Source organism: Parasteatoda tepidariorum, chromosome 12, assembly GCF_982258835.1.
Source record: "Parasteatoda tepidariorum strain Cologne lab strain chromosome 12, Ptep-v5.0, whole genome shotgun sequence".
Classification (NCBI taxonomy): domain Eukaryota; kingdom Metazoa; phylum Arthropoda; class Arachnida; order Araneae; family Theridiidae; genus Parasteatoda; species Parasteatoda tepidariorum.
In genome coordinates, this window is record NC_141766.1 from 20,516,584 (window position 1) to 20,539,685 (window position 23,102).

At 31.5% G+C, this 23,102-nt stretch overlaps 2 protein-coding genes across 4 annotated transcripts in view; both read right to left on the reverse strand.

Annotated features, from left to right (window-relative positions):
• The window catches only part of LOC107447773 (pantothenate kinase 3 fbl), a 51,163-nt gene that overhangs the window by 18,636 nt on the left and 9,425 nt on the right, over positions 1-23,102 (reverse strand). For all 3 annotated transcript variants that reach the window (XM_016062782.3, XM_071188365.2, XM_087156014.1), the window contains exons 2-4: positions 7,828-7,910; positions 2,654-2,829; positions 944-1,117 (exon numbers count right to left, since the gene is read on the reverse strand). In XM_016062782.3, the coding sequence (XP_015918268.1) occupies positions 944-1,117; positions 2,654-2,829; positions 7,828-7,879 (402 nt within the window). In that variant the 5' untranslated portion in view covers positions 7,880-7,910. The remainder of the gene's footprint in view (positions 1-943; positions 1,118-2,653; positions 2,830-7,827; positions 7,911-23,102) is intronic.
• Positions 16,875-18,089, reverse strand: LOC147800968 (uncharacterized). Its single transcript, XM_087155701.1, has one exon. The coding sequence runs from the start codon at positions 18,087-18,089 to the stop codon at positions 16,875-16,877; it is 1,215 nt and encodes a 404-aa protein (XP_087011827.1).

A 23,102-nucleotide genomic window follows, 5' to 3' on the forward strand; every position in this document is an offset into this window, starting at 1 on the left:
AACTATGAATTATTGTAAATATAAATAAAAAAAATACAACTATTTGAAATTATGTTAACTCCACAAGAACTTAGTAAACATATTAAAAATAGCAGTTAAACAAAAATCGTAAATATCATACTAATGCCACTTTTGTTTATAAGCTAATTAAAAAAATAATAAAAAATTGGTTAAAAACGAGACAAATAATCACAAAACTAAAACAAGTAAGATACTTGAAAATAAAACATTTGAACACAAATAACATTAGTATAAAAGTACAATTAAATTTATCATCTCAGATGCTATTAATATTTTATACTTTCAATATTGTGTAACAGGTTATATTAGGATTATTTAATTTAACAATAATTTTTTGAAAATACAGTACTGAACCTTTCATCCAGTATCCAAAAACTGAGAAAAATTTTGTTAAAATTTACTACTATTTTGAACTAGAAGGATTGAGATAATGATTACGAGAAATCAATTATGGAAAAATTGTGACAGTTTTCTCAATTTACTTATTTTTATTTTTCAAAACGAAATCAGAAGTGAATAATTTTGTTTTTGATTTACGAGGGGGTAATATCAGCTAACCTTAGGTGTTAGAGAAATTATAAGAAAAATACATCGCCTTGTATTATTATATAAATATAATTAGGTAAAAAGAGTGATTGGAGAAAAAAGAGAAGTGAAAATACAAATTTATAATTAGAATACTAAAAACAGTTAAAATACGGCAAATTTTTTTATTCAGTATTAAAGTAGGAATATAGTTAAGCTGTATTGAATCAGTTTTCAGTAATCCAGAAAACCGGGAAGTTTAGACATCTAGAAGAGCGATGGTCTCCAGGATTCCTAATAATTGATTCTCTACTGTATACATGCTTGTCCTTATTCTTAAGTTTTATGCAAGTTCATGTAAATCACTGAAAAATAGCTTGTATGAATGCTTACTTACTCTTCGAAAGTCTCCTTCAAATTTAAATGCACCACCACCAGTAGCACAAACTGTGCTAGCCATATAGGACATTCCTTTAGATTTAGCTAATTGTAAAAATACACTCATCTCACTAGTTGGAAAACGAACAAAATGTAGAGTTCCAACTCTACCACCTATCAAAACATTATCCATCTAAAAGTAAAAATAGTAATTTGTATAGAAAAATTGTAAAAGAAACTAATTATAAAAACATTTTTAGAAATTAGGAAATGCTAATAAGAAAATAGTTATATACCTTTTTAAAAAATTCACTAGATGAAATTGAAAGTGAGAGTTGTGGAGTTATAATAGCTATCAGTGACTTAAATATATAAAATTATATTAACTATTTAAAGAATAAAAAAAATGGAAGCTATTTCTTAGCTATGTTGGAAGGAAGGATATTAGCGTGGACAATTTACATAAATTTGCCAAAAATGTTCATTAATCATAATTTTAATAAAGGTAGTTTTTTTTTCTTTAATTCGAAAATTTATATTCATTTTTAATGATATATAAGCTAATTTGAATGAAATTTTTTTAAATAATTTTTTTAAAAAAAGGTTGGTTGTTTCTTGTGAATGACATTATCTCTATGACATTAGGTCACATGGATAAGTTAGAAAATTGATTATTTAATCTATTGTTACTTATAAAAATACAAATTTTACTCCAGTAAGAACATTTCTCATAGTATTGCATGGTAAGTCATTTTCTCAATGTTATGCCATTGTATTAAAAAAATATTAACCATAAAATATTACTACTATGTATAGAAATTTCAAAAAGAACAAACATCTAACTTAACTGGTGATTAAAGCAAAATAATAGATATTGTTTTCTCACTAAAAAACTTCATTAAAATAGACAAAATACTTTCTGATGCTTTATCCCTACTTGATGAAAAAAATGAGACTTTTAGAACAAGAGTTAGCTCTTCGTTGATGATTTTATTCAAGTCGTATTTAATCTTTAGGAGATAGCCAGCACACTTGGCTAGAATCTTAAGCTGGAAAGCATCTAAAGCTACAGATAATGATAAAGAATACTCAGCAATAAACAAGTTAATAAAGCATTTGTTTCCAATTTATTTGTCAGAAGGTCAACAGTGAATTTTTTTGTAATAATAAAATACAAAGGTGTTAATTCCTTTGTACCATGCAGATATTTTATAATCTTATTTATCATCCACTTTCTAGCTATTACTATGTATAAGTTTCTTTCAATAACATCTAACAAAGATAAGATAAATCATCAGAATTGGTCAATAATTTCATTTCAAAAGATTCTCATAATAAGTAAAGCATAAAATATCTTCAACTTATTTTATTCAATTTCAAGAATGAAGACAAGACTGATTGCACAAAAAATGAGCATTTCAAGGAAAAAAGTTACTGTCAAAGCTTTTAAGCACTCATTCGCATTTCTTAAATGAAAAATTCCTGGGAGTTGAAACACATTCACATCATTAAATCAAAATCATCAAATTTAGTGTTAGCAGTAAAAAATATTAAAAGGATTAAAATTTTAAATATCTGGATTTCTTCAGGTAGGCAAAAAACTAGTACCACTCCTGACACATATACTTCTTTTTTAATGTTATAAAAAGAAAATAAATCTGTCTTAACATGAACACAAAAATTGACAAAAACAGTTTTACAAAAATAAGAATACATAACTTTTTAGTACCTGAAGATGTACATCTCTTTTTCCTGTTGAGCCATAAGCAGAATTAGTGGTTAAATAATGGTGAATTTTTTTCAAAGCTCCTTTTTCAGATTCTAATTCACTAGCAAAATCAATAGGCTCAAAGTAAACAAGTTTTACTAAAGATCCACCAATGTCCATTCCAAACCATGGCATTGCTAATGAATAAAAGAAAAAATCTTACAAACCAAAAACTGTTAGTTTAGATTTGAAGAAAAACACCATTATTGATGATCATATAGCTTCAATAATTAGGTTCAACTTATGTAAATAGTAAATCATTAAGACTTAGTCAGCTTAAGGGATGTGGGATCCCTTACTTCCTACCAAATTATCTGAAGATACAATGGGTGTATTCTCAGAAACAATATGAACTATTTGGTTAGTTGAACCAAATAATTCAACTAGAAGAAATACTCAAACTATAACACATTAAACTAAAAAGTTGAAAAATAATAGATGCACCACTAATGCAACTTTTGTGTATATACACTTCAATATGATTTTACCATATCAGACATTTATTATAGTTACTCAATCTTGAATAAAGAAAATTAATTTTCATTTGTTTTGTATATTAAGTTATTTAAAAACAAAATTATAAACTATTTATCACTTACAAAATTTTTGTCATGCTATTTTTTGAAATCCTTCAAACCAAGTAGTTAAAAACAATAAAAATTTAACCAACCAAACTCAAAAGTTAAATAGATCTGGCATGAACCACTCATATTACTCCTGTGAATACAAACGGTGTCATACACTATTTTTCTATTATTTTAGAATAGAAATTATTATATTAGTTTTATTGAAAGAAAATAGAATTTAAAAGTTTTTGACTTATTATTTGTTGCATGTTCTTTTTTTTTTTTTAAATTTAAGAAAACATGTAAAAGTCTGTTTCAACAACAATTCATAATAGGAGATTAAATTGTTTTTATAGCATATTTGCTGTTACAGTAAATACATGTATTTAAGGTTAAACAAGCAATAAAAGTGCAATAGGCTTATTTATTTCTTTTATTGTGAACAACTATTTTGATTTATGCATATATTTTTACAGTAGACAACTTTTGCCTAATTGCAGACTGAATTACATAGCTCTAAGAGGCAGAAATATCTCTGACATGAATGTTTGAACAAGTTTCCATATCATAACAAGTTTTTGCAAGAAGAAAATGAGATGAAGTACAATACCTTTTGACATCATTGATAACAGTAAATGTTGGATTCTAATAGAAAATGGTCAAAAAGGGAAATAAGGAGGTCAACAAAAGGCACTCTCTTTTAAAGTGTGTATCAGGATTTCTAAGAATAGGAAAACTTTTTTTTCGTTAGGAAGAAGATAACTTAGCTGGTGGTTGCCTTTTCATTACTTTGAAAAATGAGTTCAATTTGTAAAAGTAAACTTTGTTCATTTTTTGCTTTTTTGGATTGATATGAGAAAGAAATAAAATTGTCTTCCACATAAACCTTATTCACATATGATTACTCAGTTAAATAGCAGGAAAATGTATTTCTTTAAAGATAGTTTGGAAGTAATAGTGAAAAACTAGTAATTTTTGACTTGTTAATAAACATAAAATTTTTCTGCCTATAATATTCGCATTTTGATGGTGACTTGAGAGTTTGTCGTAAAAGCAGTCTTTTCGTAATGCGCCATACTCATTATATTGAGATTTTTCCATATCAGTAAAACCTGCAGAAGCAGAGTTTAATAAATACTACCTATTAAATAAGTTGAGCATTCAAAAGCTTTAGTTTTATGGGCTCAAAAGTAAAAACAAATGGGTTTAGCAAAAATTTGTTTTGACATATAAATAGTTGCTCCACAAGAGAAATTTAGCAATTAAAAGAAAATCACTTTTTTTTGGTAAAAAAAAATATTAATCACCATTTAAGTTGCCTTTAAAAGCTAAAAGATTTCAATTTATAAAATAAAAAACAAGTTCTACAAATTATTTTATATTTCAAAAGAACATAGAGAATCTTTTCTAGTCTTTTTTAAATCTAAAAGTTAAACAATGAAATATGTAAAACAATCAAGCAGAAACTTTTTTCTCGAGTCAATCAATGATCAAACACATGAAGATTTTGACAAATTTCTACATTGTAGAATGGAATGACTTATTAAATATAGGGGAGGGGTTGTGATTGAATTCTGAGTCATCTGCATTAAACATTACACATGCTTTATCCAATATTATCAGTTTTTTTCTCCTTATAGACTACACTGCTTTCAATTCTTCATAAAAATAGCAGAAAATTTCTGGAATTGTATTAGATAGAAGCAATGACAGAAGTTGTTAGGCTTTTTTCGAGGATAAGAAATTATGTGTCATCATTAAATCTAGAAACCAGTTTCTTTTGGTGTGCCATTCTTAAAGACATAACAAATATAATTTTCTTTAACAAATGATCCAAAAAGATGCATAAGTTCTTGCCCGTCATAAGGATAACCAAATCTGGTTCTAATAATCTCATAATTATAACTTCTCATTATTCATACACACATCACTTATTATAACTTCTCATTGAACTCTATATGAATTTATATAAATATATACTGTGCATACAGATAGAGTGAATAACAGATATGCATTTTTTTTTATTGCGGTTAGGTAGAAAAGCTATAGTTGTACAAGGCAGTAAAAGAAAAATTACTGTAATTTCGCAGAGATAGGCCACGGTGTTATTGATTTAAAACTTGAAAATTTAGTAGGAAGGCGTATCTAACAGGGCGGCCTATATAGTATTATTTTTTTTTCTTCAAAAAATTTTGCTTTTTAGAAACCGCACTGGAAATTTCATCTTCATTTTTCCACCTGTTATTGTACTTTTTATTTATTTTTTCATGCTTAATGTCACTCCAAGGAATGGTCAGTGCACCTGGAATTTTCCCCTCCCTAATCCTTTCTTGGAATCATTTTCTGGAGACCACTATCCTCAAGAGAACAAAGTCTCTCTTTCCCTTCTGCCATATGGACAGCTGTTGAGTGTAGGAAATGGGCATGGAGTGGAGAAGCATAAATCAGAAAGGAATGAATGAAGAAAATCAGGGTGGGGCCAGTGATAAAGTAACTGTAAAACAAACGTTCCCCCACCCCGTTCTTTCCAGGAAATATGACTCTTCCACTTGTCATGGATGCCTCTCTCCACTCCCCTTTTTTCTTCAGCTGGTTGTTAAAAACATGTGAATGTTTGGTAAATAAAGCATGCTGATGAGCTTGGAATGACCTTCAATAATCTTACAATTAGAATGTTCAAAAAGAATTTCAAACTTTCCACTGAGGGTCAGTGCAGAGGGAAAAAAGCGAAGTGTTTGAGAATTTTAGACAGGGATAAAAGAAAGACCGTCCTAGGTGGAGTCAGTTGAAAAAAGAAACCTGATTTGAGAAGCGAAAATAGGGGGAGGAATTGCTAAAAATAGAAACTTGTTTTAAATGCTTGGGAGGGAGCTTTTTATTGTTTTTCTTTTTCATTGCTCATATTTCTGTCTGATTCCGATCATCTTCCTCAGCTTATTATTATTATTACGGTTTTTTTTTTTATCGCTTTATCTTCAGTTCCCATGCGTTTTTGTTTTATTAATATTTTTGTTTCGTTAATATTTTTGTTTCGTTTAGACTATTTTCTTTTGTTTTAACATAACTTGTATTTAAGTTACCCATTTTAAATGCCTCCCATTAAGAGGAAAAATTATACCACTGCGTTTAAGCTGTCAGCAATTAAAAGATGAAAAGAAACTGTGATAAATGGCTTCAAAAAAGCGGAAATCATCCCGGGACAAACAAAACCGAAAGTGACGGAGATTAACCCGAAATAAACAATTAAATAGTAAACCTAATTTGCTCTGATACAGAGAGTTCTGATTTTGAGGAATTTTTAAGTGCAGTGATATGAATATATAGTGATATGTGATATCTAAATAAATTATTCTTAAGCTTGCTTTTCTTTGAACAAAATTTGTTTGGATTTATCGTTTATTTCTAAAACACGATTTTGGATTGTTAATTTAAAAGTAAAATCGTTTTATTTTTAAAAAATTTCATACTTATTTTAATGGTTTATGATATATTAATTATTTTATTTACATTTTAAAGGTTACTTCACTTTAAAATTAGAAAATGCTTAATTTTACTTAGAAAATTATTAAAATCTATTTTATATACTAGGATTGTTTCCATTTTTTTTAAATATTTAATATTCTTTTATTTATTTTTATTTAACTATTTAAATTATATACATATGCATATTTAGAGCATGTGTTAAGTCTTTAATCAATACCTGTGTTAAGTTCATAATTCTTTAATTGTTAAAAATTCGGCGCGGCATGTACGATGGTGCGGCATGTCCGGTGAAAAGCTTTTTTCCGTCAGTCGATTTTTGAGGGAGCGGCATATATACCAGGGCGGCGTTTCTCTGCGAAATTACGGAATGCAAAATTCTCAGAAAGAATTTTTTTTTCTTCAATTTTTGAATACTCTTATTTTTTACTCACATTATTATTTCTTTGTCACATGTGACATTACATCTCATAAAGTTTTCAAAAATATAAAATTGTCAGAATGAAATAAAAGAAATATAGCACAAAAACCTTGAAAATCTCACAATTTTTTTCTCCAAAAAATAAAAAATATATTTTTTCATAAAATAGAAAATATATTTTTTCAAAAAATAAAAAATGATATTTTTTCAAATATGCTGGTATTTTTATATTCTGTAACAAAAATGAAAAGAGTTCTTCAACCAAACCAACAGTGAAATTTTCTATTCTATAACTTACTGTTCACTATTTTTATGCGTTATTAAAGCATTTTTTAATTTGTGAATTGACCCTGCTAATGTGTGTTGATTGAACCCATTTGGTTATTAATGTAAAGTTAATAATAATCGAAACTCAAAGTAGTTTAATAACACTCCAATTAAAAGGACATTTTGAATAACACTATTTTTCGTTGTTTAATTACAAAATTAGAAATGGTTAATTAACATAGGTATTAATAAAGTTAAGAAAATGGGAATTAAATTTTAGAACATTTCAAAAAATAAATAAGAATAGAAGTGTTTCTAATTTAAAACTTGGTATTTATTTGCAAGCTATTTCTCTAATCAAACACATTTAAAATCAGAAGAAAAGGAAATGTATTACTTACGTGGAGATAACTTAGGAGAAATTGTACCATTATTTTCTTTAGAAGAAGCCATGTCATCATATCTAGTAATTGATGAATAATATCTAGAAAAAAATTAGCATAAATTAGTGGAGTTAGAAACAAAAGCACTTTTCCACAACAAACTTTATCATAATTTCTCAAACATTTCGTTTCCCATAAACACAAGTCAAAGCAATATTTAGTTGATGTAATGTAACGTAAGTTATAAATGAAGCACAAGAATTGGAAACAATATGCAAGCCAATAAGACACTTCAATGATCAAAAATTACTAAAGCTAAATTTTAAAGGAAAATATTACTTAATTAAGCAGTACGCAAGTTGAGCAGTCATTTAGTCCTAGATACAATATTTGCATTTTAGTGTGTTATGTCATGTTAGATTAATGTAAATAGGCATACATTTTTTAAAGGAAACATCAATTTGGAATTTAGGAATCAATCAGAGCATTTTATTGTCGTACTTGAATTTAAATTTTAATCACAGATAAAAAAATTGTAAATGAATGATTTTTTTAATGTTCTGTCTCGATGTGCATGCATTATTTTACAAAATTTGACCTTTTCTGATTTTTTCTTTTAAATAAAAATTATTAAGAAACATTCAAACCAAGGTAATAAGTTCGAATTTTAAAAGAAGTCAAAAATTTAAAATTTGCTTGGAAAGGAACTATCAACCGATTTGGTCCAAATTCTGTATTTTGCCATATAAAATTATTTTCTTTAAAATTATATAAAAATTTGTATACCTCACAATTCAAAACTATTTTTACTATTATTAAATAAAATAATAAATAAGTATTAAATTTTCTTTGTTGGAATTAGCCAAGGATTAAAGAATTTTATGATTGTGCACAAAATTTTAATTAGGACCATATTTCCCAGATTGCAGCTACTCCCTATATTTTGGGGGTCAGGAATCATAAGGTATGTTTATTTAGACACACATGTTTTTGTGTCTTGTTTTGTCTGAACTAACTAATTAGCATATGAGGTAATCCCCTCAAAGAATTAAGATTGAGTTCTTAAAATCTTGAGTATACATTAAAATCCAATCAATAAATTAAAATTTAAAGTGATTAATTTTTTCCCCTTCTTATTCTGCATGCTGTGCGTTTGAACCAGTGTGTCACATGCTTCTTTAATATGTGAATTTGTTGATATAAACTATAATATTTAATGTAGAAAATACCCTATTTCGTTTCAAAAATTCAAAATGCAATTTTAGGTTTTTTATCCAAATTTCAGTGCATTCTTTGAGGGAGCTATTTAGAAGTAAGGTTAATATCCAAGGTAATAAGTAAAGCTTAGATAGTTACCAAGGTTTTAGTAAATTTTATGTGAAAAATGAGAAACATGGATTCATTCCTAAAATGTTATATATTTTGTTCATTGATATAAATTTAAAATAGTTATTAAAGATTTTCTGGGAAACTAAAGTAAGACTAATTCTTCTCAACAAAGGTAATATGTGGTCATAGCAGGATCTGATTAATGTAAAAGTTTATTATTGTTGTAATTTACGTTGCACGCAAGCTTTTATTTATTTTTATATATATGTTATAAACCTATATTAGTCTTAGTAGAGAATATCTAATCTTCCTTAAAAATTACTTGATAGCAATAATTATTTAATATTTTTCCATTACTATGAAAATCATCCATTCTTTTGTAAATGTATTTTATAGGAGGCTATTTCTACTTTTTTTTTTTTAAAATAGTCATTTTAAATATAGTATGTATGTCATAAACAAGTGGATTAGTGAGTTTTATTACAAGTGGATAAGTGAAAGTTGTATTAACCTGGGGTCAGAAATCAATAACAGTGAATTTGTCGGCTAGTCATTGAAAGGCATTTTACTGAATGATTGAATCAGAGAATGAATTTATAAATGCATAAAAATTTTTATAAGCTGATAAATTGTGCTACAGCAGTTAACAACAATTGTTTTTCTTTCTTTTCCATAAACAATTTTAAACAGAATGATGCATATTGCATGGAAAATATCTTTTAAAATATTATTTAAAAATATACAATGACAAGAAAGAAATATAAGATATCTCCAATAATAACATAATAATACTGTGATAACATAACCAAATAAATCAGACACATTAAAAGTTTTTGATAAAAAAAAGTTATAGGTCTTAGGCAATCACTGTTCCTTTAAGTGCATTTCAAGTAGGGACAGTAATTACAAAACAATAGTTTTTGATAAATAGATAAAAAAAACTATTTCATTTCTTTAATTAAACGATCCATATTTTACAAAAAGTTAGCACCCTTTGTACAATAAATTTTTTTTTACTATCTTACTATTTCTTGGAAGAAAATTAGGTGGACAGTAATTACATTCAAAAAGTCACACATAGATTTTTTAAAGTTGAAATTAAGCTTATTGACCCTTAAAGAAATGGCACTGCAATCAAATTTTACTATTCTGTGAAGCCTTTATTCAACTAGACCCATCTATAGGGTCTTACTGGCACTTTTTGAACTTAGGATGGCAATCACAGGAAAGTTAGGGACATATACAAAATGATGTGTAGAATAAAATATGCAAATTATTCTATGAATATTGATGATACATATTCCAATAGACAGGCATACTATATCAGAAGATGTAAGCATTTGTCTCTGTAACTCTTTCATAATATAGTAAATTACTTAGAGAATTCAGAAATGTGTGCTGGGGACATGAGAAAATAACAACATTTTACCTATATATTTTACTTGCTTAAAAATATATTTTCAAAAGAAAATGAGCCTGGAGCATTTTTTTTTTTTTTTTTTTTTTACTTCTTCTGAGTTTTTTAAGCAAAACATACAATTAAATAAGGAAATAAATATTTCAATAAAAAATATTGTTTGAAGATGCAAAAGTTAACAAATTGAGAAAATGACTTATACATAATATGCTCTGTACAAATACATTACCAATGCATGAACTCTTATGTACCTTTCTTAGACTTTAAAACTTGAAATTTAATTATTTTTTAAGCGAAATACAAAAATATTTTTCAAATTAATATCCACAAGATATTTGTTTGATACAATAAGCTAACTGAAGTTTGTCAGATATTTTAGAAAGTTTTCTTAAGGCAGCAGCTAACAACTAAAAATTAAATAAGCTAGTTTCTATAAAATTAGTTTAAATTCTAAGGTAAAATTTTAATAAGAATAATGATATAAAGAGATATTGCTGTAGCAAAACCTGTTAGAGCAAACTACCACTGACAAAAAAGTTTTTGTACTTGTAAAAAAGTTTTACAAATAAATGTATGTTAATGGTTTGCCTGGGAATGATTGCGAGTTATAACCTTTCAAGTTGGCCCTGTTTTGTAACGTTTTTTTAAAAAGTTTCTCGTGAACCACTGCCCAGTTAAAACCAGCCCTGAAATAATTCCAAGGGCGGCACCAGTAGTCCCTCTCCTCCTCTTTTCAGTAGTATAGGAAGGTACTACGATATTTTCCCTTTTCTTAATATCGTTCCCTTTTATTTAATAAAAATAATGTGAAGTGTTGCCACAGGTAGAGTTCTGCTCTATGCCACCTGCAGCCCATTTCGATCGCCAATAGTTTTTCCACTTATTTAATTATAAATACATCTTTTTCTTAAAAATATTCATGTGCATAGAAATCACAATTGTAATTTCTGCTTTTGTTGGAAAAGTTCAACTTCTAGTCGAGAAAATGTTTTTAATAAAACTTGCAAAAATAAGAATTTATTTTATATGCCAAATTTTATTTATTCGTATTATCATAAACTCAGCTTCTTTAACCAGTTCTCTGTCGGCATTGCATCTCATATGATCAACGTTTTTGTGCCTGTATGGTAGACGTTGCATGCCATGCGACAAAGAGAAAAAATGCATCATTGAAATTTAACTTATTGCTATTTACAAGTCTTTTTAAATCTCGTGATTATTTTTGAATATTGCTTAGAAATGATACAACTAGTCCCACTTACTTCACAATTTATGCAGTGAGATTTCCCACCTTGAATTAAAATCAAAATCATTTTGTACTTTCTGTAATTTTGCTTTCATTAGTGTTACTGTTGCATGTCAAAATAGTTGTGATGTATAAGGTTGAAAAATTATTTCCCAAAATATTTCTTTACCTAATTTTAATAATTAGTTAATGCAGATATTTATCTGAAACACCTTAAAGCAATTGAGTTAATTAATATGTTATCACAGAGTGTATTTCTTTAAGATAAAACTTTAGTGCATTGCTGAGAAAACTGGTATCATATTTCACTACCAATAGGTCAAGCAAAAAACTGCTTGCTGACGAAAATATTTATATACAGTAGGGAACCGATTATCCGGAACGATCGGGACCATCACTATTCCGTATAACTGATTTTTCCGGTTTTCTGAATCGCTACAAAAAGCTGTTTTTTTTTTATTGCTAAACCCAACAAAAAATAAAAGTATTTGGAAATAATCTTAAAAAAGAAAAACCAATGAAGTAATACACTAATAATTATTTATAAAATGATGGTAAGGTAAACATCTTTCAAAAAAGAAAGAAAAATCCTAAAATCTTAAGAGGAAAAAAAAAATTTTTTTTTTTAAAAAATGGCAGGGAAATTTATTGAATTTTGTTCCGGTTTTTTGGTTTTCCGATTTCCGGATAACGGGTTCTGTACTGTATTAACTTTCAGCAATTAAAAAAATGCCTTTTTTGAGTAGGAAATTAAAAAAGAAATCTGACAGAGAAGGGGTTAAAATTGTCAGATGAAGGAATGGTAGAACTGCTCAGCAACTACTCTGATCAGCATGTAGTACGTTATAATATTGCATTAAAATTTTTATATTGTTTTTTAAAACTTTAATAATAAATATTCCAGAGCTAATATGCCTTATACGATAAACGATTTAACTTTCACTTCCCATTAATGAAATTTGGGTTTGAATTCCTATGTTAATTTGTATACTGCTTTCAATTTACACTGACAACAGTTCCGGCGTACACTTTCCATGGTAGAGGGATCATGTAATGCGTTAGCAATATTTTCATGTTTTTTTTCTACTAATGGAAAGCAAATATGAATTGAATTGAATTGAATGTAGGGTTTAGTGGCGCAAGGTCCAGATGAGGACATGCTGCGCCAAACAATACGGTGAATCCATTTAAAAACCTAAGTGCATACAAAATTTAATTCTAACACAATTATAATTGATAAAATAGTACTAGTGGGTGATTAAGACAAGATAATCTAATTAAAATCAGATAAAAGGTATGAATACAGTATAAAACGCACGAAGTGGGTAAAATGTACAAAGGTGGTAAGATATTTACAAGAGTGTATAAAACAGTAGATGTGTTAAGACTTTTATATGCTGTTAAAAATGCCAACGACACGTAAAAATGCAAAAATGTTAGGATGGTGAATGTCATCCAACAAATCTTGAATGCATAAAATGGAACTACCAAATAACTTTAAACGATGTTGATTAAAACATGGACACGTTATTAAAATATGATGAATTGTGAGAGGAACGTTACAGGTACTGCATTCAGGGGGAGGTTCTCCGAACAGCAAATGAAGATGCGTTAACCGGGTGTGACCGATTCGCAGTCGAGTGAGTTTAACGTCTGAACTACGCAGATGCAGAACAGGCAAATGGTCCAAATTGGTTTTAACACTATGTAGCTTATTGAGAGTTTGGAGATCCCACCTTTGCTGCCATAAAGATGTTATAAATTTTCGAACATGCAGTTTAACATCCGTAAAAGGCACAGATAATGGAAAGATATCAGTGGCAGAACCTGCACAAGAATCGGCCAGGTCGTTTCCAGGAATGCCAACGTGACTCGGCACCCAACAAAACATTACATGAAACCCATTTCTGTGGAGACTACATAGCAAATGAATAATAAGATCTAAAATTGGATGATTTTCACTGCGAATGTTATCCAACTGGCGCAAAACGCTCATACTATCGGAGTAAATACAATACCTCCGTGTAGACCTCGTGGAAATCAGTCTCAGTGCCAAAAGGATAGCAAAAGCTTCAGCTGTGAAGACTGAGCAAATAGCTGGGATTTTATAGCTATAGGTTTCATCAGCAATGACGACACCACAGCCAACGTATCCAGCAGATTTTGATCCGTCTGTAAAAATTGGTATGTATTCAGAATATTCGTTACGATGTTCAATGAAGAGTTGTTGGAAAATGCAGGGTGTAACATTGGTTTTACTGTACGACATAAATGGAGCAATAAATTGATATGGTGAGATGACCCATGGCGGTATGAGAAAGTGATCAACTGACTGAGATGGTAGTTCGCAGATATCAAAGGTCTGTATGAGTGAGCGAGTGCGCAAATAAAATGGACGAATGTGTGAAGGTCTATTTACGTACAATCGCTCTAAATCTGATGATATCACATCACGGCGCAGAGGATGTGATTTACATGACATGATACGATAATAGTATATCAGAGACAGTTGCATGCGACGTAAATCTAATGGAAATTGATGACAAATAACATATAAACTTTCAACTGGGGATGTTCGAAATGCTCCAGAAGAAATACGCAAGGCAGCATGATGTACCGTATCTAAGTAACGTAGGTTAGAAGCTGTAGCCGAGCCGTAAACTGCACATGCATAATCAAGCCGCGATAAAATCAGCGCTTGATAAATACGCAGTAAGGCTATGCGATCCGCTCCCCAAAACGTATTTGACAGCACACGCAGCATATTTAATTTCTGCTCACATCGTTTTCGCAATTGTCTGATATGAGGGATGAAAGTCAATTTACTATCGAAAATGACGCCTAAAAACTTTGCGTGTGGCACAACAGGTATAGCAATGTTACGAATGGTGATACCGGGATCATTATGAAGGGTGCGTTTACGACAAAAATGAATGCATGAGCTTTTAGAAGGTGAAAGGGTGTGTCCATTGTGGTCGCACCAGTCTAAAATCTTGTTCACTGCTAACTGCATTTGCCGCTCGATGACTCTCATGTCGGATCCTGAACACGAGATGTGCAGATCATCGACATAAAGAGAGCCAGAGACAGCAGGTGGCAGTACACGTAAAACTTGTGAAATATGAATGATGAACAAAATGACACTCAAAACACTGCCTTGGGGGACACCTTCAGTCTGGATATATCGTTGAGAAAAGTTGGATCCAATCTTAACGCAAAAATAGCGCTTCAGTAAAAAGTTTCTGATGAAAATAGGCAAATGACCTCGGAGACCCATTTCAAATAGAGCTTTGAGAATTCCATAACGCCAAGTCCGGTCATAAGCTTTCTCAATATCGAAGAAGACAGAGACAAGATGATTTCGCCGAACAAAGGCATTACGGATTCGCGTTTCCAGTTCTACAATGTTATCGATTGTGGATCGTCCCTTACGGAAACCACTCTGAAAATCTGGAATAACGTGATTTTTTTCGATATAGTACACAAGTCGTGCGTTAGCCATTCGCTCAAACGTTTTACCAAGACAGCTGGTTAACGCAATAGGTCGATAATTGATTGGATCTTTAGCATCCTTTCCTGGTTTTAAAATAGGTATCACAATTGCTTCACGCCAACCAGAAGGGTACGCTTGTTCAGTCCATATTCTATTAAATAGCATAAGGACATTTGACAAAGACGTCCGATCTAAGTGGCGGAGCATGTGATATGTGATACCATCAGGACCGGGACTTGTGTTATTAGCTCGAAACAGTGCTCTCTGCAATTCTGTAAAGTTAAAATCACAGTTATAATGAAAGTTGCATCGCGTATGAAAGTTAATAGTTGTCCGTTCAGCATTTTGCTTGTAGCTTTGGAACGCTAAACTGTAGCTATCAGGTCTAGAAACCATTGCAAATGCCTCGCCAAGGATATTACAAATGTCAGTAGGGGACGAATATATGGTACCGTTTTTCTCAAACACCGGAAGATGAAATTCACGGTAAATACCATTAGCTCGTTTGACTCTCGACCAGACTTGTCTGGGAGAGGTCGTAGCTGTAATAGAAGAGACATAACGGCGCCAGGAGTCTTTCTGACTTTTGCGCCTCACTTTACGTGCGATGGCTTTGGCATGTTTAAAAGCTAAAAGGTTAGCAGTGGTAGGAGAACGACGGAAAATGCTCCACAAACGTTTCTGCTTTTTATGAGCAGCTGCGCATTCAGCATTCCACCACGGCTTACGATGACGAGGGAGAGATGCAGTAGTTTTTGGTATGCTGGATTCGGCAGCATGCATAATCACCGAAGTTACTTTTTCAACCGCTGTGTCAATACTGTTGTCAGTCACCATATCTTCAGTAATGTCAGTAAGTTGCGAGAATAGAATCCAATCCGCACGATGATAGATAAAAACTGGGGGTCTGGTAGTGATAGGAACACTAGATGAATACGAAATTATGATTGGGAAATGATCGCTGTTATGAAGATCTTCGTCGACAGTAAATTGGGAGAACGGTAAAAGTATAGGTGAACAGAAGGCCAAATCAATGCAATGAAAGGTCCTTGTGGGTTCATGAAAATACGTGTCTTCTCCTTGGTTCAGCAAACATAGGTTATTGTCTAGGATAAGTCTTTCTATTTGTCGCCCTCGAGCATTAGAGTCAGAGCTACCCCATAGCTCACTATGGCCATTAAAATCCCCAACCAAAATGAATGGAATGGGCAGTTGATGAAGTAATGAATTTAAATCGGCTTGAGCAATGGAAGTGTGTGGAGGTAAATAAATTGAGCAAACTGTAATCAAAATATTAAGGTGAACTTGAACAGCAATAGCCTGTAATGAAGTTGATAGCGAAAGGCGAGATGAAGGGAAACATGTGGAGGTAAAAATTGCAACGCCACCGGTAGGTCGATTACCATCAACGTAATCATTTCGATGACACGCATAATTTCGAATGTTGAAACTGTGAGAAGGAGATAAATGAGTTTCTTGAAGCATAAAACATGTAGGATGATATTTTAAAATGATGTCTTTGATGTCAGACTTCTTATTGCGCGTACTACGACAATTCCATGATATAAAAGAAATTGACATTATGTTTTAGATGTTGAAGTTATAACAGTCGGAGCGTCATCGAATAGTGACTCATCATCCGATGGATGCAGACTTATTTCATCTTCCATGGGTTCAAGATTGTTGGTAGTAGGTTTTTTTGAGTATTGATTAAATTTAGAGTCTTTTTTCTTGCGAGAAATTCCTGGTTTTTGACTAGGGGGGAGTTTTAAGTTCGAACACTGCTTATGAGCAGGCCGAGATCTTTCAGACGAAGTTGTTCTAGGTGCTTTCTGTGGTGGCGGAGATATGGATATGGATCGGGTGGTAGGTCCAGTGAAATTAAACAGTGGTTTCTTGTTGGTTTGCTGTGGAGTATCTGTTTGTGTGCTGACTGTACGCAGGGAAGTCTTAGCTGCCGCTGCATAGGACACTCCCGACCGAGGAGTACGGGCGGTGACTATACGGCGAGCTTCATTGAAAGTTAGATTTTGCATTACCTTAACAGTTTGAATTTCTTTTTCTTGTGACCATTTTGGACAGCTTCTCGAGTATGCAGGATGATCCCCTTTGCAGTTAATGCAGAGGGATGGCAACTCGCAGGAAGCATCGTCATGGTCAGAGCCAGAGCAACGGGCACAGGTTGGATTGCTTCGACAGGATGTTTTAGCGTGACCAAATCTTTGACATTGGAAACATCTCAAAGGATTTGGCACGTACGGTCGAACTGGGCAATTATACCAAGCAAGTTTCACAGAAGATGGTAACTTTGGTGTATTGAATGTTAGGATAAGATGTTTGGTAGGGACAAGATGACCGTCCCTCCGAATTTTAATCCTACGAACTGCGGTGACATTTTGATCTGCAAGGTTTTCAACAAGCATTTCTTCGTCATCGTTCACGAATTCTGCTGCTGATATTACACCTCGAGAAGTGTTTAGTGACTTATGAGGCGTGACATTAATTTTGAATGAACACATAGATGTACAACTAGATAAAATGTTGGCCTGTGTCATCGAGGAGACTTCAACTAAGAGGTCACCTGAGCGTAATTTTTTCACAGAGGCGACATCTCCCAGTATAGAAAGAAGAGCCTTGTGAATAAGAAATGGAGATACTTTATTGAAAGAAGTATTCGGTACATTCGGATTCGTAAGAGCTACCAAGAAAAATCGAGCGTAATCACACGGTACTGAGGTTGTTCCGCTGTTTTTGCAGTGGTGTGCGGAACTGAACACCCTACTATTTTCGGCCATAGAAAATATCAATCACTTCAGCTACCAGCGGCACCACCCACCACGGAGTCCAACTTAGGGGATGCAAATAACAAATTAGTGCTGCCACCAATCCGCTATTTAACACCGATGCTAACCACTAGCTATACGCCCGCAAGCCACCCCTGAAGCAGCCTCCACCCTTAACGAGGTGCCCAGTAAGTGACGGCGGGCTTGACCCTAGCCAACAGATGATATTCGAGACTAGCCGATTGATGCACACAGGTCAATATGCACCTCCCGTTTACCTGAAGCACGGGCCAAAGCAGTGTATTGGGGTACCAGGATGCCCCTCAACTGCCAGGATCCCCTTTTCCAGGGACACGGGTCTCCACGCACGGCAAACACGCGGGTGGTCTCTTCCCATCTATGTCCAACACAACAGAGTGGTAATCAAACACAGATGACAAGCCCTTACCAGCAAATTTGGCAACCACGACAAGGGGGAAGAGAAAGGAGAAAGTAAGAGAAAAGGAAGAGGAAACGGAAGTGAGGATAGATCACTAGGGTACCCCGGGGCGTGACTCCCTGTATTTACCTAAAGAAGGTAAACCCCCTCAGGGGGGAAAGCAAATATGAGCTTGTTTCAATTCTAATATTCTCTTGCAGGGTGTGTAGCCAAATCTTGCAACAAAAAATAAGCACCTTATAAGTACTCAAAAAATATTTCTAAACACTATACACATTAACAAAATGCAAAATAATTTTCAAAGACTTTACATGATCATGATAAAATAACTAGTTTTTGATTAACTCTTTTTTTGATTATATTAGCCATTAAAAAATGATCAAGAGATTCCAGAGGGTGGAAAATGAAGCCTGAAATTGAGAATAAATATCATGTAAAATGCTGAAGAGTTAGTTGCACATGAGAGTGCAATAATCTCACAGAACCCAGCTCACTGTACGCACACGTGGACTCTCAAGTATTTCACCCAATCTGTAAAATGATTGACGCTTTCATATGCTACGGACCAATGGTACACTGAAATGGATTGTGAAAATGTTAAGTAAAACAATGTGAAAAGCATGCTTTAGAATAATAAGTGGTGAAAATTCACATGGCAAAGAAAAAACATCTCACTTTCAAAAAGGGAAAATTAAGCACTTTTTAAAAACACTCAATGAAAAAAAACACCTTTAAGGTCTTTTAAAAAAGGAAAATAAAAAATAAGCACTTTTTAAAAAAGCTACGCACCATGTCTAAGAAAGTGAATTTGTCCTAATTGAAAGCGAATTAATCCTTGTATTCCAAGTTCAGTTAAAAATTGCAAAACTACAGGTTTTAGTATCGAAAGCAACAAATTATCTGTATAAGTTATCATCAGTAGTAAAATAAAGTATCTTAATTCTTACAATAAATTTAATTTTATTCAGACTTTTGTTATTTACTTATTTTTTGGTAAATTGTAAGTGTACATTGCTATGTTTATTCCCCTTTCTTTTTTATTAATGAACTAAGGATTAATAATTATACTAAATATATTTTAAAACATATTAAATTAAAAATACTCAATTAGAATAAAAATAAAGAAAAAGCAAGGAATTAAAGATCATAATTTCTCCTGGAAATTTTTGAAACATATACAATTAGTTTAGTATTTCACTCTCCATAGACCCAAATATTTATTCTTTAAATCAAAATTTGATCTTGTCTTTTTACAAATTTTAAATACAGTAAAAGCTAGATATAACGAGAGTCCAATATAAAAAGTATAAGTCCGATATTAAGATTCTTTAAAATACTAATATTTAAGATACAAAACTTCTTTGTTTGTAACAAGTTAAAAATTATTAGCTTTCAACTATAGCAGCAAAAAATTTCGAGGAAAATGTATTTTTCTGTTACCTAAATTAACAAAAGTTTCACAGAAAAAGGACAAATTGGAAGTTTTTATTTATGTCTGATATCAATATAAAAAGAGAACATCATTTCACCGTATTTTCTTTTTCCAATCTTAAATCATGAAGTTATTAAAGCAAATATCTATGGATAACCATCAGATAAACTATTTTCCTACATACAAAAGAAAAAATAATATGTTATTTTCAGCAATATTGTCACATACTTCAAATGGATATACCTTTTGTTGGTTACTTATCTGCCATGGGCCCCGTATTCACTTTTTTGACAGCCATTAAATAAAAGATTCAATGTTATCAAAGAATTTAAAACTATTGTACACTATTTCCCACATCTTTTTTTAACATAAGAGAGTTTTTGGGTCTAGAAATTTTAAAAAATAGTTTTTAATATTGCATATTTCGATATCTAATACTATGGAGAGTGGGCAAAACCATTTTGCTCAGAAAATATTTTTATTTTATACCAGCAACTCTGAGTTTACAAATATCAATGTTCAACTCTGTAGTCTTGAAACTAAACTCAGTGACGCAACAGCCACAGAGGGCCAAGGTCTACTGTGCCCATCTCAGTTTTCTTGACCTTGGGCTCTGTGGTGCAGGAGCAGATGTTCCGGTCAGGTGGTCAGCCGAACACGAAACCCCCCGTGTTTAGCTACCAAGCATGCTGTAGTCTTGAACTTCATAAATCCGAAAAAATAGTACTTTCTAATACAGTAGAGAACCAATTATCCGGGATGCTCGGGACCATCACTATCCCGGATATCTGAATTTCCTGGTTTTCTGGATCGACCAAAAAGTATCGTTAATCGATGTTTTATCGAACCCGAAGTACAAGGAAAAAGTGTAATGCATAAAGTAAGAGAAAAAAGAAAGGTACTCCTAACTTTAAAAAGAAGGAAAAAAATGGTAGAAATATAACATTTAAAAGAATAAAAAAAATTGAAAGTTTAGACAAGAAAATCAAGTTTAAAAAATACAAAATTCTCATATTTATTTTCTAAAAATAATTACAATTCCTAAATGTAATGTAATAATGTAAACAAAACCAATGATTAAATAACGTAATATATTTCATACCTAATTATACGGGGAGAAACGATGAAATAAAAGGAAAACTTATTAATCTAAATAAAAACACTTGAAAATTATCGAACCGAAACGATAGTTAAAAAAGGCACTAGCATAAATATTAAAACCCGGAACAAGGTAAGATCAACGGAATTCAAAAAAAAGAAAAAAAAACCTAATGATAAAATTTATGAATAAAAAGAATTAATTTATTGAGTGCGAAATTTATCGCGAAAAGAAAAAAAATCAAACGTAGCGGAATCAGAAAAACAAAACTGTAATCTGCTTCATAAAATAATCCAATGTTTAAATTAATAAACAATTCTCCTTTTATTTTTTTTGTTGATAAAAACAAGATTTTTAATTACAGCAGATGTGATTCCACACCAAGAAAAACTTGCAATTGATACCGCACTTCCAAAGAATGAGAATTTATTCAAAAGAAAAAGATTTTATTTTTATTAGTCGATGTCAAATAAATATATTTTTCTCTTTTCTTTTTCTGTTCACTGATATGCATGCAATGCATTTTCCCCACCCCCCTCGTAAATCAAGCAGAAAACAAAATCAGCATGCCACACCCTTGAGTTTGATTGACGGCCTAAAGAAAAAAAATACAACATTCCTCCCTTCCCTGCCTTCAAGGTCACAGAGGAAATGACGTTTCTCTGGGTAAACGGGGAAAAAATTTTCTCCCTTCCTTACATTTTCCTCTTCTCAACTTCTTCTATTTCCGCTTTTTTCGTTCTAGTTTACAATGGCGGGAAAATCGAGCAAAATTTCCCCCGGTTTTCTGGTTTCCCGGTTATCTGGATACCGGATAAATGGTTCTCTACTATACTGTATTAATATAGCCAAAGCAAAACGTATCAATACAATAATGTAAGGAGTACCGAAAAATGTAACGAAAATAGAGCTTAGGAAGCAAAAAATGCAAAATAAAACAATCGAGCAAAAATAGAAAATAAAAATTCAAGAAAATACAGAATAAAACTCAAAATGTATTATATATGGCAAGTAGTGAATTCAAATGTATTAATACATTGACACTTACAAACGTTTTTCAAAAATGATTGAAAATGTTCTTGTAACAAGTTTCCCAGATTACAAAGTATGACAAGAGAAGCGTAAATAGAGATTGAAGGGAATCAACTAGCCGTGTATTCTTATTGAAATACGGAAGCGTGTTTGATTTGTTAGTTACCTGGGATTTTCCAGAATCTGGATGTGGGCAAGGTAATAATATTAAAATGGATAATTCAAATTTTATAATTAATAAGGTTAGAGCCGTGGTGGCCAAGGGGATAGAGCATTCGCCTTTCAATGAGGTGAGCCGGATCCAAATCCCAGCGATGGCTGGTTGATCCAAAATCCTTGCCAGACTCACACCGATCACAGTGCTGCCTTAAAAATATCTTCAGTTGTAGACAAATCATGAGATGAAGTCCTCTTCCCATTGGGCTAACCATGGGAGGCTTTGCTATCAATGTAATGCAAATGCGGGTTAGTTGCATCATAGAACACAAAGGCAAATTTCTCCCAATACTAGATCCAGGAGTTTCCTTGTTTTCAGGATTGGGTTAAAAATTGCAAGGCAACAGAGTTGAACATTAATAGTCGTAAATCCAAAATTGGGTCAGCTGTTCGACGGCAGTTATAAAATATAAAATCTAATAAGGTTGAATTTAAATTATAAAATTTGAATATGAATAAGGTTGAATTTAAAGAAATTAACATTTAATGAAAAAAAAATTTTTTTTTTTTAAAAATCTTTATTAAATATTAGAAGATTTTTAGTCATGGATTCGCCCGAATTGAATTTGCATATGGTAAAAATAAAATTTAGTTAACAAATAAATTTTAAATTATATACAATTAGCTGAACGATTTTTTATAAATTTTGAAAGAGTTCGTCTATCTGTTTCTTGATAAATAAACATTACTACAAATTCTTTTAATTCTATTTGCCATGCTGAAATGTGCATAAAATATTTCAAACATCTAAAAACAGAATTATTTTCTTATTTACTCCTTTTTCAATAAATAAAAATCATTAATATA

Coding starts and splice junctions, on each gene's coding strand:
- LOC147800968 (XM_087155701.1), bottom strand. CDS start 18,089: ATGGCCGAAAATAGTAGGGTGTTCAGTTCCGCACACCACTGCAAAAAC.